This window comes from Zootoca vivipara, chromosome 13 (assembly GCF_963506605.1).
Source record: "Zootoca vivipara chromosome 13, rZooViv1.1, whole genome shotgun sequence".
Lineage (NCBI taxonomy): Eukaryota > Metazoa > Chordata > Lepidosauria > Squamata > Lacertidae > Zootoca > Zootoca vivipara.
In genome coordinates this window covers 18213333-18230665 of record NC_083288.1, presented here as the reverse complement: position 1 = coordinate 18230665, position 17333 = coordinate 18213333, and the positions used below count along the sequence as shown (strand labels likewise).

Genomic DNA, 17333 nt, shown 5'->3' with positions numbered 1-17333 from the left:
ATTGGCGTGTGTGTATGCACTAAGATGATGATTAATTTTCACGATGACTTTTTTTAAAAAAACACACACACACACAAACGAATAAAAACTAATGTGGCAGGGTGGAGAATTGAGTTTAGGACTGGAAAAATGGAAAACAGAGAGAATCTGAAATGGACATATTCACCCAATCCTACTGCCTGCTCTGTAGAAAGAAAACCTCAATACCTTTGACTGCCACATGCTCACAGACACTCCGACCTATAGATTCAAACGTTCTGCATCCCTGGTTGACACAGTTATGTCGCAGCTGGACACCAGAAACTGTCAAACAGAACACCATGGAAGCAGTACAGGTCGTCCAACCCCCCTGGTTTTTAAATCCTAAAACAACAACTCAGGAAAAAATTACCCTCTCTGTATTGGAAGAGGTGAGATCTGTATATGTCAGCTTTCACAATTCACAGAACGCTTCATGAGGCTGCACCCAATATTTTTTTTTACAGCTTTGTACTTTAAATATGACACTCTCGGTAAAAGACAAATACTTCTCCCCCCCCTCTCTCTCTCTCTCTCTCTCTCTCACACACACACACACACACACACACACTATACCTACCTTTGCACTACCACCAAACTAAATAATAACCTTTCATTGTTAACATGCAGTGTGATGCCACAACAAGTGAACTCTGAACAGTGATTAAGGCAATATTTTTAAAAAGTCTAATTGGTGCTTTTAAGTCCTTAGTTCTGGGAGGAGTCGAGAGTCATCTGGAGAACAACAAATTTAATGCCATGGCAGTTGATTGGAGCAGAATGTCCCAGGATTATTCTCCTCCTTCTCCTCCATCATCTCCCATAAGAATTGACTCTCTTTTTAGCCTGCATCCAGGAAAAAAAACAAACTTTCTTCTTTCCTTTTCTGGTTCACTGGCTAACCAAGAACCATATCATGAAAGCACACAATCCACAAAAAGCAACATGCTCCTATCCTCGTCTCCATTCCATTCAGTTGCAGTCCACAATATGGTATACAGCTTTTCTGTCTAGCTGTCGTCTGCTCAGAGCAAATGGGTTTTTTGCAGATCTTCAGCATGCTTCAAGCTCTACCTGGGGAAAGAAACAGATTCTAAGCTTGATCTCCCAGATATATGTGTGGTTGTGGTAGCTGCTGATTGGCCACTTTCTGTGACATCACCAGAGGAGCATTCCCTGCCTCTAAATCTGTGGAGCAGCCATGTGAAAAGTATGATTTAATAAGGCAAATATGAATTCACATACTGTGCATCTCATATACCTTGAACCTTGATTCTGAAGCTAGGAGCAGAAATGGATAAATGCATGAGCAAGGCGGTCCTTTTTGCAGCAATGCCTCGCCATTTCACGATTGTTTTTCAGTTTGTAAAATCCATTTTCTGTTGAACGGAGCACAGATTTTTCTCCTCTAGTTGCTGCACAGCAAACATTGCCTGAGTTCTGAAGGAGCAAATAAAGTTCAGAGTGTGCTACAAATATATCTCACCTCCTGGTCCAAGTTGAATCCAGGAAATACGGCACAGAAACTTCATTGTAGATGAATAGTTGAGCATTATGCGGATTCTGTTGTAGTTCTTGCTGTCCTGAGAGTGCATCATTGCTAAGCAGGCATTTCAGATCAGCCTTAATATTGATGATGGGTGCATTTCTGGGCAGTTGGTGTTACGGGGCTAGTCTACATGTAGTTAGGGTCATCTTGAACAGACCTTCCGAGTGTCCCTATTTTCCAGGGATGTCCCTGATTTAGAGAAGCCACCCCGGTTTCTAGTTTGATCCTGGAATGTCCCACTTTTCCTTAGGATGCCCCTATTTTCATTGGAGAAATGTTGGAGGGTATGGTGTTATCCGACCCCCGAGCCATCTGAAGGCAATCCTGTATAGGGCTTTTTAAAAAAAACCAAAACCAGTTTAGTGTTTTATCTTGTTTCTATATATGTTGGAAGCTGCCCAGAGTGGCTGGGGCAACCCAGTAAGACATGTTGGGTATAAATACAGTAGTAAAATTATCATTATGGAATGGGACGTCCCTATTTTCACCAGAGAAATGTTGGGGGGTATGCTTGAATTTTGGGCAGAAGTCAGGATTCGTTTTTAGCCAGAAGGGAGACAAATGTGTGTTGGAAATAGGGTGGAGAATGATGGAAAAGTGTGTGTGTGTGTGTGTGTGTGTGTGTGTGTGTGTGTGTGCTTGATGATCATCTTCCAAAGCAACTACTCTATTCCGAACTTAAAAATGGAAAGCGTAATGCTGGTGGTCAACAAAAGAGGTTTAAAGATTGTCTCAAGGCAAATCTTTAAAAATGTAGTATAAACACTGACAACTGGGAAACACTGGCCTGCGAGCATATATATATGCGGGTGGCGCTGTGGGTTAAACCACAGAGCCTAGGGCTTGCCAATCAAAAGGTCGGCGGTTCGAATCCCCGCAACGAGGTGAGCTCCCATTGTTCGATCCCAGCTCCTGCCAACCTAGCAGTTCGAAAGCACATCAAAGTGCAAGTAGATAAATAGGGAAGGTAAACGGCGTTTATGTGCGCTGCTCTGGTTCGCCAGAAGCGGCTTTGTCATGCTGGCCACATGACCTGGAAGCTGTACGCCGGCTCCCTCGGCCAATAACGCGAGATGAGCGCCGCAACCCCAGAGTCGGTCACGACTGGACCTAATGGTTAGGGGTCCCTTTACCTTTACATTCTGTATGGATTGGTTGCCTGGCAACATGTGCAAACAGCTTTAGATACCTATTAGGTCCATAAATTACCATATAGCATATATTCAACACAAAAAACAGCGACAATTTGTTGTTGACAAAGGACAGCTGGACATATTAAAGGGCCCCATTACCTTCAGTAGCTCAGGGCCTTATCAAACCTACTGCCCCGCGATGGGCAAATGGTCTGACCCTGTATAAGACTCAGCAACATCAAGGCAGAAACTGCCGAGACTGGTTTTCGCCCCACTCCATTTGGGCCTTGGGGTTTCCCAGACAGATGTCGGTTGTTTTGAAAAGGCTCCATCCATCCTTTGTGTTTTCAAAAGCTTCTTATTCATGAGCAGCCATCCGAGCGACTGTGCTTTTTCCGCCTTCACAACCAGGCCTCTTTGGAAGGGGGCAAAATATCCACCGTGCGCATGTTTGCGCATGGTGCCTGTGTTTCCCCCTTTGACAAAGCACCCTTTGATGCAAAGAGCCCCTCTTCTCGCTAGCTCCTGAATGAGGACCATTGAACGCCGTCCAGCTTTCCTGGCATGTGGGGAGAAGACGCCAGCTCTTGCGTTTGGTGAGGGAGGGAGGAGGGTTCTCTCCCCCCTCACACAACCTTCTCCCTCTCCTGTTTAGAGTGTCAGGTAAGCAAAAGGATTGGAAAGCTCAGTCCGGATTGCAAAGATCTCAGAAATGCTGAGTATATGAGAGAGAGCTGGGAGGGTGTTGGGGAGGTGGGCTGCAAGTGGTGCAAATCTGACACTGGAAAAGGAGACCAGAGGCAAGGATGGTTCCTGGACAATGGATAAGAGGAAGAAGGAACCCAAGAAAGACAGGCTGGTGGATGTTGAGGTGAAGCAATGAGGCTGTGGAGCTGAGAGAAACGAACCTGCGGACCTTCTTCCTTCTGGCTTTGAGCATCTGCACACAGGACCCCACAGCTTCACATGTGCCTCCACAGCTCAGCCTTGAAATCTCTTTCCAGTGCCGTGGATAAGTGCTTCTGAGCATGCACAGAGTGCCTTTTATTCCCCCCCACCCCAGCATCTCTCCCACACAGTTTGGATCGTTGCACGAGGCTTCAAGGGTAAGATGGCATTGGCCGCTAGGCAAACTCACGCCCTGGCGTTTCACTCTCATAAGTCACACTTTGCAAGAATGTATTGCAGGAGAGGAAGGTGACCATTGTGGTGTCGGGGCACCTTTTTTTAAAAAAAAAATATATGGAACTGATATTTTGTTTGTGGGAGGGGAGATGGGCTTTTGGTTTCTGGAATTTGTTCAGCTTCCTTTAAAAGAAAGGTGTTTTCCGGCTCATAGAGAAGAGGGTGGAAAAAAATATTTGAGGGGAGAAATGTGGATGTGAAAAAGAAATTTTCAAGATGGAATATTCTCAGAGAGGCTTTTTTTTGCTTTATAATAATTTGTCGGGATTTAAGCCTCCTGCCTCAAGGAGTACTGTCTTCCTCAGAGTTTTGCTAAGTCGGCAGTTTTTATATGTTTCTTTGTCCCGAAATCATTGCCACTCTCATGCAGCAGAATGGTTGGGGCGGTGGGTTGGCTGTTTGCTTGTTTCTTCAAACTCTCCGGGGGTTTTGAGATTGTGGTGGTGGTGGTGGGGGTTTAAAAGATAAATTTCACAGTGGCTGGAAACCAGCAGGATGAATCCCTGTGGGGGCAAATGTCTGAGGTGAAATATCTGGAGACGGGGAGGGGGGGAAATCAAATCAAAATGAATCCGTCGAACTAAGGATGAGGTCAGAACAGGTGTTTTTGCCGGGAGGAGCATGACCCACGTGACAAGACGCATTTTTCTTCGCAGGGAGCTAAAACAACGAGGGCTTTACCTGCTTAAGTTCGTTTACTCTGTCTCTCTCCGTTAAAACATATGGGAGCCAGGCGGTTAGAAGTTGTCGAGCCTTACAGTAATAGCAGCATTGGGTGGGACAGGGGACATATTGACCAGTTCTAGAAGAAGTTGTGGGGTGGGAGGAAATAACCAGGCATACAAGAAGAGAGCAAGGATGAGACAGGACCATGCGAAAGGGAGAAGTTGTCAGAAGAACTAAGCGAAGGAACAAAACTCGCGACTCCTTTCCCTCAGGCTACAGCGTGCCCACACTGCGAATGTCAATTGGCGGGGCTGTCAGGACTCCCAGTCAGAAATGCAGATACATGTTTCTTCCCAAAGCAAGGTTCCTTTGGCCTTCAAGATCTTGCCGGGCTACAAGTCCCACCATTTCTGACCAGGGGCCGATGGGACTTGGAAGTCCAGGAACATATGGAGGGCCTAAGCTCTGCTTCCCTGTCTCTGACAGAAAATTATCTCAACGCCCTCACACAACTGTTTCCCCCTTGGTTCCTTGGAGGAAAGCCATGACAGTTAACATCAGGGCATTTTTTTTTAATCTAGCCGGAACTCGCCGGAACTCAGTTCTGGCACCCTTCAGATGGGCGCCATTATAAGACAACAAGGGAAGTGTTCGTGGTGAGTTCCGGCACCTCTTTTTCTAGAAAACAAACAAACAAACAAACCCAGCACCGGTTAGTAATGATAATTTCCCAAAGCGGCTTATGTTTGAAATGTTAGGCACACCAGTAAAAGTCCAGGAAGCCTTTGCCCCATTCTCCCAACCGACGCCCTGGCCTTTGCGTGACAGAAAAAGTCCGAAGAACAACGGGTGTGATCGATCATTTCACATGCTTTATTTCAGCAGTCAAAATAATTAAAAACATCTCAAATTATTATACATATACAAAATAGGTACAGAATCTTCGGCCGCTCACACTCCCTACAACATCTGCCTCTTGTGAGAAAGAGAGGAATTATGGGTGTTTTTTTTTGCTCAAGTCGGAAACCCAACGAAAAACAGAAAGTAGAGGAGCGGGGGGAAAGAAAAAGAGAGATGAGGGGTGATGTTGGCGGAGCTGAGGAGAAAGAGGTGGATAAGAAAGGGAAGAATGAATCAGCAGCGAGGGAGGGCGATGAGCGGACAAGGGAGGCTTGGCAAAAGTGTTTGCTTGTGGGATAGGATGAAAGATGGGAGAGAGAGAGAGAGAGAGAGAGAGAGATGGTTATGGAGGAGAAGAACTGGGGGAATGTCGGAGAAAATAGAAGCCAAAAGAGAATCCACCTGCTTTACAAGAGAAAGACAGAAACTGCTGAGACCTTGATCCCTTGTAGCAATGTTTGATTTATTTTTTCCTCATCCTCGATTTTTAAAAAATTATTATTTTTGCTTGTCAAAAAAGAAATAGCACCTTTTGAAAAAAAATTCACAAGTATCTCTGGGCAGCAAGGCATCCAGTTTGCTTTCCCCCTCCAATAATCTCATTTCTATAGCACCAAATGGCCCCCTTTTCAGCAAAGCTGTGCTCGGGGCGAGGTTTTTCTAGGTTTCGTCACTTCAAAAAGTAAAAAATAAAAAGTTCATGGGACCTGAAAATTATTAACATAGCAGACTAAAAAAAAGTGATATATGAAAGACACAGTTAGCACCTTTATCTAAACCTGAAACTCTGCCCAGTTTCTTTGCCCCCCCCTCCATGCAAGCTGATGCTATTATTTTTAAAAAATCCCAAAACTACCCCAAAGAACTTGAAAATGACAATGGTGAGGTAGCCGTCCATACAACAATAATATACATTTAACATTACATTTTCTCTGCTTCCTGGTATTATTGGCCATTTTTTTCCCTTCAGTTGTTCACCGACAAAATAATTAAAGCTCTTAAACCTGTCTCCCCCCCTCTACCTGACCTCTCTGAGAGGGACAGGCACTATCACCTGCTCTTTTTCTTCAAACAGGTTTCTATTTCGAAAAACCACTCAGCGCCACACCTTTTTTATGATAACTTCGCCAAATTTATCCTTGTTGCCGACTGAACAAAACGGAAAAAAACGTACATTTAAAATGACTGAAAGAATAATCTTTTCAGTGGCATTGCTCCGAGTAAAAAAGAAAAAAGAAAGAGGAAAGATAAATCTCTTTCTATCAGGTACCGGCAGAGAAAGATGGTCTATAGGTAGATTTTGGGATTTATTTATTTTTTACAGTTCTGGGTTCAGAGGAGGGGAGGTTCTTTTTGATGGGGTTGTGATGGGCAAAAAAAACACACACCAGATTTTCATACAGATGTATTTCAGGTGTTGCTTGGTTTCAACTGATTTTGTCATTTTGTATGGTTTTTATATATGTTTTTTTTTTGGAATGTACAAATATAGGTCCCACAATATTACTTGATATTTTTATTTTTTAAAAAAAGAAGAAGATAAAATCAAACCATTCTGTCTTTGGGGATTTTAATAATAATAATAAAGTCAAGCAAGTGGATGCACTTCCTTAATTATTTTTGAAAAGTCATTTATTTTTATTTTTTTGGTTTAATGCTTTTTTTGTTGATTTTTTTAACGGAAACAAAAATAGTTTTAGAGATGATGGAGAGAAAAAGACACAAATTCAAGTCCATGTGAAATTTCCTTCTTTTTTGGCTGTTTTTTATTTTATTTTTTAAACTGTCAGGTTTCCTTTTGGGTTTACAAGAAGCAGACTGGTCCAATATCAAAGCCGAATTCCTGGTCTCTGCCACCAATGTCCATGGGAGCCACATCAATGATGGGCAACCGGGATGTTTTTGTTGTCTTGTATTCGATGACTGTCTTGTCCCAACTGCCAGTGTGACGCTGCAGAGGGAGGAAAAAAAAAAATCAGAATTTTGTTTTTGGCTCCATAGACTTTTGAAGCTTCCAAGTACAGAGGAATGACACCCCTCTCCCCACATCTGATCTGAACTTTCTCCCTGGTCAACTGTGCTCCTCAAAGCTGGCTCCTGCCTTCCCCGCCCTGTTTGCCCATCCCATTGTGCCACTGGAACACATAATTACTCTGGCATTTAGAACTTCAGGGATTCAGGGCACTGTGAGAGAAGAGGCAGAACCAAAATAGAAGCTGGAGGATCTGTTATAGTCTATCTTCCGCATGACCAGAATTCAGGTCCTTAAGTCCAGAGGAAGCCACCATACATAGCCGGGGGGGGGGGGGGAATGTCACACCATCTGATCTTGCGCTATGACTGTCTTCTGATGGATTTAAGCTACTCTGGACTCAGCCATCCATTTGGACGCTCTCTTGCCTTGAAGGCCTTTTGGGTCAAAAATCAGGATGTGCCTTGAAACGGAAACACCTAAAACGTCCAAGATTCTGTCCCCGATCCAGATAGCAAGTAGAGACCACTATACTAAGCGAGATACACCTTTGCAGCTTCTGAGGATTTTTTATGGCAGCAGTACGGAGACTGCGGCCCTCCAGATATTATTGGACTGTAACCCCCATCACTCCTGAGCACTGGTCATGCTAGCTGGTGGGAACTGAAGTCCACCAAACTTCTGGAGGGCCACAGCTCCTCCATCCTGAGATCTTTCAGAGGGTTCTGCTGCTGAATAGGGATATTCCATCCCTCATCTGCTATGCTTCAGCACTGAAAAGCACCCAGTGATTGTGTTTCCAAACACAGATAGAATTCACAGCACTGAGACATCAACCTGCAGTCCTGACTTCCTTTGCCAGACCTGTCTGCCACCTTTTTTCCCTGCCTCTGGCCATTCTTACATATGACATTCTTTTTATATGGACTGTCTCCCAGTTCCAAAGCATGGTTTTAGCAGGGGGAAAGGGGAATACCCCTCCCAGATACGAGTAAAACACTGCAGCTTATGCACAAGGTCTCCAGTTTGAGATATATATATAATCTATTGTACCCCCCACCCCACAGTGCTACATCTAAAGACCCAATGACTCACCGTGCAACCATCCTTGGGGACTCCATAGACGAACCGGCTGTTGCCCTCTGCTCTGATCTCGATCTCGTTGGAGCCTTGGAGGAGCAGAGCGTTCTGCAGGTTGCCGGTCTCTGCGTTCATGTAAGCCACGCTGTTCTTGCAGTGGTAGGTAATGTTCTGGGAAGCTTCAGTGGACATCAGCCGCAAGAAGGTCAGTTGAATGGCAACGTCAGATGGGTCAGATCCCTCACCACCATATTCGAACTGCCATGGGAGACAGAGGGGTGGAGAGAGCAAGGAACTGGTTAGCACTCGTGTCATGTCCTCTAGGAACCCTACCCCCTGCTATATCTAGGAATCTAACCAGCTCCTTGGCTTTCTGTTCATGTTCAGAGGGCCAAGGAAGGAAGTAATCCAATAATGGGCAAAGCCAGATAAGCTGATTGCTGCCCTCTTCAAGGAGCCAACTTGGGAACCAATGAGATGCAGAGAGAGAGAGAGAGAGAGAGAGAGAGAGAGAGAGAGAGAGAGAGAGAGAGAGAGAGAGAGAGAGAGAGATGGGCTAACAGTTATACCTTCTCCTTGACAGACTGCTTTTCCAAGTTGCACCATCTACAGCTTCTTTGAGCTAGACTACTCCAGCATGCTAAGTCACCTTTCAAGGGACCTTTGAGCCTAGCTGAACCTCTGGAATAGATCACTTGAAAACTGGCCTATGCTTGCTTTTAACCAATGATCTTCCCCTCTCCCTTTTGCTTCCAAGTACCATAGAGTTGGAAGTGATTTCATGAGCCATCAAAGCCCAACTTCCTGCAAGCACCAGGAATTGTACTTTGAGGCTCCTTGGTCAACATAAATTCCCTCTTCCTATCCATTTTCATCTGTTGTGTTCAACATCCTTGGACAAAGGTTAGGAGTGACATCAAGCCATCATCCAAGTGCTTCTTCTGCCTTTTGAATCAAGCCCATTCCAATGAAGCCCAGTGATGCCCAGGCCTCCCTAGGAGGCCAATTCAAAGGTTCTTCCACCATTTACAGCTAAAGGCCCTTTCTCAATAGGCAACTTAATCTTTCTGGTTACAATCTGAGCAGATTCCATGGCAGACACGGAAAGTAGACATGGATTTCTCAGCCTCATTGAGGCCGCTCCTACTTGTGCATTAAGGTGATTATCAATTCTCAGTCTTTTCATCCCCTTGCTAAACGGTCCCAAAGCTTCCATTTCAACAACCAAACAGTCACCAGATTCTTCTGCCTGCAACATTCTTTCCACACATGGAATTCACGTGGAGTTCATAGCCATTCTAGTTCAGCAGGTGACTTGGAGGAAACCTGACCCTGAAATAACTCTCTCCGGTCCCAGCTCAGAATACGGGATTGGCAGTCCCAGCTAAGCCACTTGCTGGTTAACTGTCGCTGCCTCACCGATTCCTGGTCTCACCTGGAAGCCATCGGACATGCTTTCGCCGAACCAGACATGCTTCTTCTCCTTGGGGTTCTTGCTGATGTACCAGTTCTTCTGGGCGACGGTGGGCTGAGAAGATTGGACACAAGTCTCTCCAGTCTCCATGTTACAGTAGACCTTGATGGCATCCAGGTTGCAGCCTTGGTTGGGGTCAATCCAGTACTCGCCTGATGAGGAATGGGGTTGATGGAGAATGGATTGCAGGAGCAAGAACAAACAACAAAACCCCATCAATTTGCGCCCACCTGATCTAAAAGGGGACTGGCCAACCATTTGCCCCTCTTGCTTCTTCCTATCTCACAGATCCCCTCCCCACCCCATGCAATGAGTTCTCAGACTTGCCCAAGTGGGTCAGGAAAATAGGTGCCTAAGCCTTACTCCATATAAGACGAGGAGGCAAACAGCTAAAAGCAAAAGAATAGAAAAGAGAACTACCTATGTGTGGCTGAGATGGACTTTAGAGAGCCAGGGAACAGGGGGAGGTGGCTGTGTATGATAAAAAAATAGATGGCTGCCCCATCACTTTCCAGCATTAATTATCTACACAAGTAATGACATTCTGGTTCCTAAGCATATATTTATTTTTTTGTAGAAGGGAGAGGGGCCAGAGAAGAGCCTGGGCTGGACCTAGAAGCATTACAGCAACTTAGAAGGCCCACTTCACCTTTTAGGACCTAAGATTATTATTATTAATAATAATAATAATAATAATAATAATACCGTAATAATAATATTTTATTTATACCCTGCCCTCCCCAGTCAAGACCGGGCTCAGGGCAGCAAGTCACATTCTGCAGATAGAAGCTTCTTGGGAGAATTAATCGTTCTGCTTGACTCAAGCATGTTATTTAGGGAAATAACACCCAAATCACTGCCCAGTCAGAATCCGGTGGAAAATCCATTCCTGGCCCCAGACCTGCGAAAACAACTATGCTTGGCTGTGCAAACAATCCCCAGGTGAAAGAGAAAGGTCAACAGTGGCAGAGAAGAGAGAGGAAGTGAGAAGATTGATATACAAGGAAGAAAAGAGCAGGGCAGAGCCATTCTGCCAACGGAAGTGGTCCAGAAGAAGAAAGGAGAATTTGTGGCATTTAAGAGATGCCCCACTTCAGCACCTCAGAATCGTGTGTGTGTGCCCCCACCCCCACCCCGTACTTACCACTCTTCCAGTCTCCGTGGCACATCTTCAGGTCGCGGCAAGTGCGGGCTGGGTTCTTACGGGTTCCGTCAGGGCTGCGGATGTTCTCGATCTGCATGGACAGGCTCTTGAGAGTAGTGTCCACTTCCAGGTCACGGTCGCGCATCACGTTGGCATCGTCAGCTCTGTAGTAGCGGCCACCGTCGTGAGCTTTCTCCTGAGGAGGCTGGGGCAGGAAGCTGAAGTCAAAGCCTCCGCTGGGTGGGCCTGGAGGACCGGGTGGCCCAGGTGGTCCGGGAGGACCCTGGAGAAGGAAAAAGAAGAAGAGTTGGAGGCAAAGATCTCATCCACCCCTTATGCTGTTAACTATGAGCTTTGTACAGTGAGAAGGGATACGTACAGCAGGACCAACATCACCAGTGCGACCGCGGGGACCAGGTGGGCCAATGGGACCGGGAAGACCGTTCAGACCGTCTTTGCCAGCGGCACCGGAAGAGCCAGGGGGACCCTGTCAGGAAGGCAGAGCAAAAATGTAGCACGAGTGAAGCTTTTGTTGTTAGCATGAATGCAGCAGCATTCAACAACAGGTGCATAGAAGGACTGAAGTCTAGCAATAAGAGCTAATTGCTAAAATGCTGCACTTCACAGCCCAATCCATACTTACTCTTGGACCAGCAGGACCAGAAGCGCCAGAGGGACCTTGTTCACCAGGAGAGCCCTGCACAAAAAGAAGAAATTGTCAGTTTTGATGATCATCCGGGGCAAAACCAGGTTTACTTAAATGGGAGAGAAATGCAGTCCTATTCAGTAACAGAGAGGAAGCATCAATCTAGCTTCTGTCCATGTCAATCTCACATGTGTTCCTTCATAAATCTACTCTTCCAAGTGGCAACGGGAACCAATAGGTTCACTCAGTACAAAATGAAATGAAATGATATCTATGCTGCCATACAGACATTGCTGGGATTTGAAAAGGCGGCGCTTTGTCCTGGATCTTAGGCAAGTCAATAGAAAAATCACTTTGGGGAGGGGGTCCTGGTTTTTACTTTTTGAAATATGGCAACCCTATAATTTTTTTTAAAGGGGTTTCACTCAGTAGAGTGGAAAGTGGGTATATCTCAAATGGAAGCCTTTCAGCAATTAGATTTCTAGCTCTTGGGTGGAAAGAAGGATAGGCAATATTTTTGTGGCATATTTTTTCATACAGAAGTGCCTTGTCACAACTACTGGGTAGCATACTGTATTCACATTTGGGATCAGGAAGAAATGTGTATCAAATGCAGATTGCTTTGGGGTGTGTGGAGATCTAGAAATATCTTCTCCAATCTTGCCACTGTGTAATTAAGTGGGCTGCGTTAACGAGGGACCCGAAGGAAGCCATGGCAATAGAAGGCCTCCATCTTTAAAGTTCTTATTTCTTTGCCGCTAAGGTAGGCCCAAGCCTGCCCTGGCCATTGCTCAGTGACAACAACTATACACCGAGTGACAGCTGAGGCCCACTGCTGCTTTCGGCCACATGGCAGGCTCAAAGCCTTTCTGGACTGAGGAATGCGTGGAACAAATGGAGATGTGCATGAACTCAGGCAAACACTTATTTGCAAAATGCGTGTTATGAAAAAAACAACAACTGACGAGCTGTAAGGTGGGGGAGGGGGATACATATGGGTAGCTGAAGAAATTTAGGAACGAAATTGTTGCTCATTAGCCTGCCCTCTGTCTCTAGAAGTTGGAAAAAATGGAATTGCAAGTTTTAATTAAGTAAGCTGGTGCAATTGGAGATCTGGGTGGAATTGTAAACGGAAGCCGCTTTATGGGCGAGGGCTTTGGGGACCCTTCAAGGACCTGCTGCTGTACAGGCCAAATAGATGTCAAAGCTCCGCCTTTTCTTTTCTCCGCCCCCGACTAGATGTTTCATCAAAAAGGTATCCAAAGATGGAATTTCCTTGCAGAAAGCGAAGGTAGCTTTTGCTCATTAAATGATTAGACTGAGATCCGCCTGTCTCTGAATAGTGGTTAGTCAGAGGCCTCTGGGGAGTTCGGAAAACAGGGTGGGGAAGGGGGTAGATTTCCTCTGGATGCAGAGGCTCAAATTAAGATATCGTGGCTATTGAAAGAGAGGTCTGTCCTTCATTCTTTTTTTCAGACCGCCATGGAAATGAGATAGAAAAGCTCTAGCTCTCTAGATCAGAGGTGCAAGGCTCTCATCTGTGTGAGGGCATTTCTGTCCTTCATGAGGACTAAAGCCTTAAAGCAGACCCTCCCGGTGTGTCCCTTATTTTCCAGGGATACCCCTGACTTAAGAGAAGCCATCCTGGTTTCTGATTTGATCCCGCTTTCCCTATTTCCATTGGAGAAATGTCGGAGGGTACGGAGCTCTGTGACGCTTGGAGCTTCTCTACATCAAAAATGGCAAAGAGCCTTTCTGGTACTTACAGGTGGGCCAGGGGGCCCCTGGAGACCAGAGAATCCTCTGTGACCCTTCATTCCTCTGTCACCTTGTTCGCCAGTCTCACCCTTGTCACCACGAGCACCTTGTGGGCCCTAGAAATGAAAAAGGAAGTTTTGATTTATTTTAACTTTTATTGGCTTATTGGGCTTTCACAAAGGAAAAAGGAAGGAAATGCCTATCGACAAGCCACTCTGCATAACCGGGGATATGAACTTCGGGTGTGTAGGGTTTCTAGTTGTATTTCAACCATATAAGGCAAAGGGAGCAGAGATTATGCAGACAGTTAAGTGTCTAAATATATCCATTCAGAATATTATATATTCTACCAGTATAATATAGCTCAGCTGGTAGAGCACGAGACTCTGAATCTCAGGGGGTCATGGGTTCGAGCCCCATGCCGGGCAAAAGATTCCTGCATTGCAGGTGGTTGGACTAGATGACCCTTGCGGCCCCTTCCAATTCTATGATTCTATGAAAAGAAAGAGAGAGAGAGATTTAAAAGCCCAAACTTACTGCAGGACCACGAGCACCAGCAGGGCCAGCGGGGCCAGCAGGGCCAGCGGGACCCTAGAGGGAAGGAGAAAAGGGTACATATCATCGCTTTTAAAATTCAACATGTAATTGAGCATGCAACTTCTTTCTTTAGGAGCCCAGTCCTTGGAAGGGAGGGCAATCACAGCAGGAAGAGCTCTAGTCTGTCTGTAGAGTCTATCCATCTATCTGTCTATTTCTTTGTTGGATCGTTAGTTATAAAGTGTTTTCACTATAGCAGCCAGCCTGATGTTTAGGATGTTTAGGTGGGAATATATATGGCCACCAGATGGCTGCATCCACCTTGCTAAAACTAAGCAGGTTTAGGTCTGCTCAGGATTCGCACGGGGGACCACCTGGGAACCCCCACGCAGACTGCCTCGAGTTCCAAAGAGGGAAAGGGCAGGATATAAGCACGCCAATGAATAAATCTGGGAGTTTTCTATTCCTGCATTTGGTAGCAAGGTCCTGGGATGTTCCATAGGATTTGAGTGGAAGATACTGCTCCCTGGGTTCTACCATCCCCTGCTTGGAGAGTGGAATCGGAACACATTAAGATCACAAATGAGTGACCTCATTAATCCTCTGGCAGAGTTGCAATAAGGATGGGGAAAGCGCAATGGAAGAGGTTCCCCCACGGCGCTCTCATATGGCTCGAGTAATTATTTCAAACTAACAAATGCGGAGCCATAGGTGGATGCCAATCCAAGTTAATTAAAGCAGCGTGAAAGAGTGCCCCTTTAGCGAATGTGAGCACAGGACCAGAAGAGGCATGCGTTCCACGTTAATTAAGTACGAAGGCACGCTCCTGAAATATGTCAGATTCTGAAGCTGGGTGTGTGTAGGGTATGCCCACCTCATCTGCAAAAGGATACCCATCTTGCCTGCATCTTTACTGATCGTGAAAACGGAAAGTTGTGAATGACTGACATTATTTCAGATCCACTGAATGCATTTTGCATTGTAGCAGAAGGAAAGGAAGCGCCACTTACAGTCTCACCGCGGTCGCCATTCTTGCCAGCAGGGCCAACTGGGCCAGGAGCACCGGGGGCGCCGGGAGCGCCAGGGGCACCAGCTGGGCCGGTCTCACCACGATCACCCTGTTGGGGAAAGGGGAAGGCAAGAAGAGGCGATCAAAGCTCAGAATCGGTGTGCGCTTGTGAAATCAAGTCTTTCACTTTGCAAAGTTATCGGACCCGCGTCTTGCGACGCCGGCCCGTTCCGGACACCTGCTGTAGACACGCATGCATGTTCAACTCACCTTGGGACCAGCAGCACCATCGCGACCGGGAGCACCTTCTGCACCAGGAGAACCCTGTCAGCCAAGAAGAAAGATGGTGAGACTGAGATCGTGGCGGCGTTGAAGCTATAGAACTCTCTAGCTTACCAATGGGGGAATCTAGAACCGAGTTAAAACTATTCAGCTCTGTAACTGAACTGTATTATTCAATGCACATTTATTAGTAAGGATTTACAGACACATGAAGTTGCCATGAACTGAGGAGGACTACTGGTCTATCTAGCAGTATTGTCTATCCTCTGTAAGGACAAAAAAACCCAGGCACCGTATCTCCAAGGTCTCAGGCAGCAGCCTGTTTGGATACCCTTTTAACAGGAGATGCTAAGGAACACACCTGGGATCTTCTGCAAGAAAAGCATAACCCTGATCATGGTCCCTCATGAAGCCACACTGCTCGGAGCATTGGTCTACGTATTTAGCCCAATATTATTGCCTTACTTTCCAAAGCTCCAGATAGAGGTCCTTATCGAAGCTGATTTTAGCTGGGGATGCCAAGGCATTCTGCACCTGCATTTTACCACTGTCTGCACAGTTTGGCTTGGACCACATTTCTGATCAATGGTAAGAGACTGGGGTTTGACAGAGAAAGGTGAGCAAGTTTAGGAGTCCGGTATGCCTGTGGAAATTGGGAGACTTGCCTCACGTCCAGATTCACCAGGGGGTCCGGCCAAGCCAGGTGGTCCCATTGGGCCAGGAGGACCGCGTTCACCAGAAGCACCAGATGGGCCTTGTTTGCCAGGCTCGCCCTGTGGAGATCAGTCCCAGTTAAAACAAAAAGAATCCAGTTGTTGAGATGCAGAAGAGGGGGGGGGGAAGACAGCAGGAGAGGAATCGCATTCACACATTGTGCTTGACCATGGTTAACTAGAGTTAAAAAGAGCGAAAGCAGGAGCCTAGTCTAGGCAGAGTTTGAATTCCTTTCCCTGGGACCTCTGAAAGCACTAAAGTAGAGCTTTCAATGCAACATGGGTTATGGGATGGAGCCAGGGAAGGCTATCTTTTCCATAGGGTTCTATATCACTTGATACATCACTCTGCATTTCAGAACTAGGAAAGCATCTGTTGTATAAAGCATGGGCTAGTCTCAGATATAGATTTCTATGGAGTTTTGTTTTGTAAGGCTGACATCACTTTTCTAGATACTGTAGGACCCAGAGCACTGTTCTGTTTATGGAAGCTCGCTCACTTCCTGGTACTGTATTGAGAATCCAGGAAGTTTTGTCAAACCAGAATTGCATTTTACAAATTAAATCTGTTTCAGCTTTGAAAACTGAGATTTATAAAAACACTTGGCCAAACCAAAGATCCTTGTCTTCCTGATCAATGCTTAAGGCAACAATATTAAGTTATAATTGACCAAATTCAATATTTCAACTCCCCACCCCCGCCCCCTATCTTGGACCCTTAATCCAGCTACATCTTTAGTGGTCTACTAGGCTGTGAGACAAATCCTCATTAAGAGGGGACAGAGTCAGGATTTGAAAACAAGTTTGAGCTAGAAGAACTTGCTTGAGAACTTTCCCCCCCAGAATTCCTTTCATTTCCAGTACATGCAGCTGTGGTTTTATCTGTTCCGGGGAAGCTGTGGATGGTTCTTTTAAAACAGAATTTCAAAAATTTGTGAGCTGCTTCTAAGAAACAGTTGTACTCCTCAAAAAACAAACAGGCAAAAAACACCTGCCCTTAAAACAGAGAAAATCTGTCAAATGTGTTTCAAAGGGCTAGAAAGATGCTCAGATTAAAAACCTGAACAGATGAATGTTACTACATCTTTCAGGACGTCCTGTCTCGGGGCGACATTCAATGTAATCAACAGGATTCCCTAGAAATGTTTCTTACTTTTGACAATTCACAGAACTTGTGGTTGAATGATAAGTCTTTTTGATGGGGTAGGGAAGATTTGGAACCGAATTCCAGGGTTTAGCCTTCACTTTGCAGCAATTTGGCCAGGGG

At 45.7% G+C, this 17333-nt stretch overlaps 1 protein-coding gene across 4 annotated transcripts in view; it reads right to left on the bottom strand.

Moving 5' to 3' along the window:
• Positions 1 to 5401: 5401 nt before the first annotated feature.
• Positions 5402 to 17333, bottom strand: part of COL1A1 (collagen type I alpha 1 chain) — a 46962-nt gene continuing 35030 nt past the window's right edge. The window contains exons 41-51 of one of the 4 annotated variants that reach the window (XM_035136277.2): positions 16019 to 16126; positions 15342 to 15395; positions 15073 to 15180; positions 14063 to 14116; positions 13534 to 13641; positions 11765 to 11818; positions 11501 to 11608; positions 11122 to 11404; positions 9939 to 10129; positions 8519 to 8761; positions 5402 to 7402 (exon numbers count right to left, since the gene is read on the bottom strand). In XM_035136277.2, the coding sequence (XP_034992168.1) occupies positions 7256 to 7402; positions 8519 to 8761; positions 9939 to 10129; positions 11122 to 11404; positions 11501 to 11608; positions 11765 to 11818; positions 13534 to 13641; positions 14063 to 14116; positions 15073 to 15180; positions 15342 to 15395; positions 16019 to 16126 (1458 nt within the window). In that variant the 3' untranslated portion in view covers positions 5402 to 7255. Of the gene's footprint in view, positions 7403 to 8518; positions 8762 to 9938; positions 10130 to 11121; positions 11405 to 11500; positions 11609 to 11764; positions 11819 to 13533; positions 13642 to 14062; positions 14117 to 15072; positions 15181 to 15341; positions 15396 to 16018; positions 16127 to 17333 lie in introns of those variants that run through there. The other 3 variants (XM_035136279.2, XR_009558445.1, XR_009558446.1) reach the window with 3 other exon arrangements.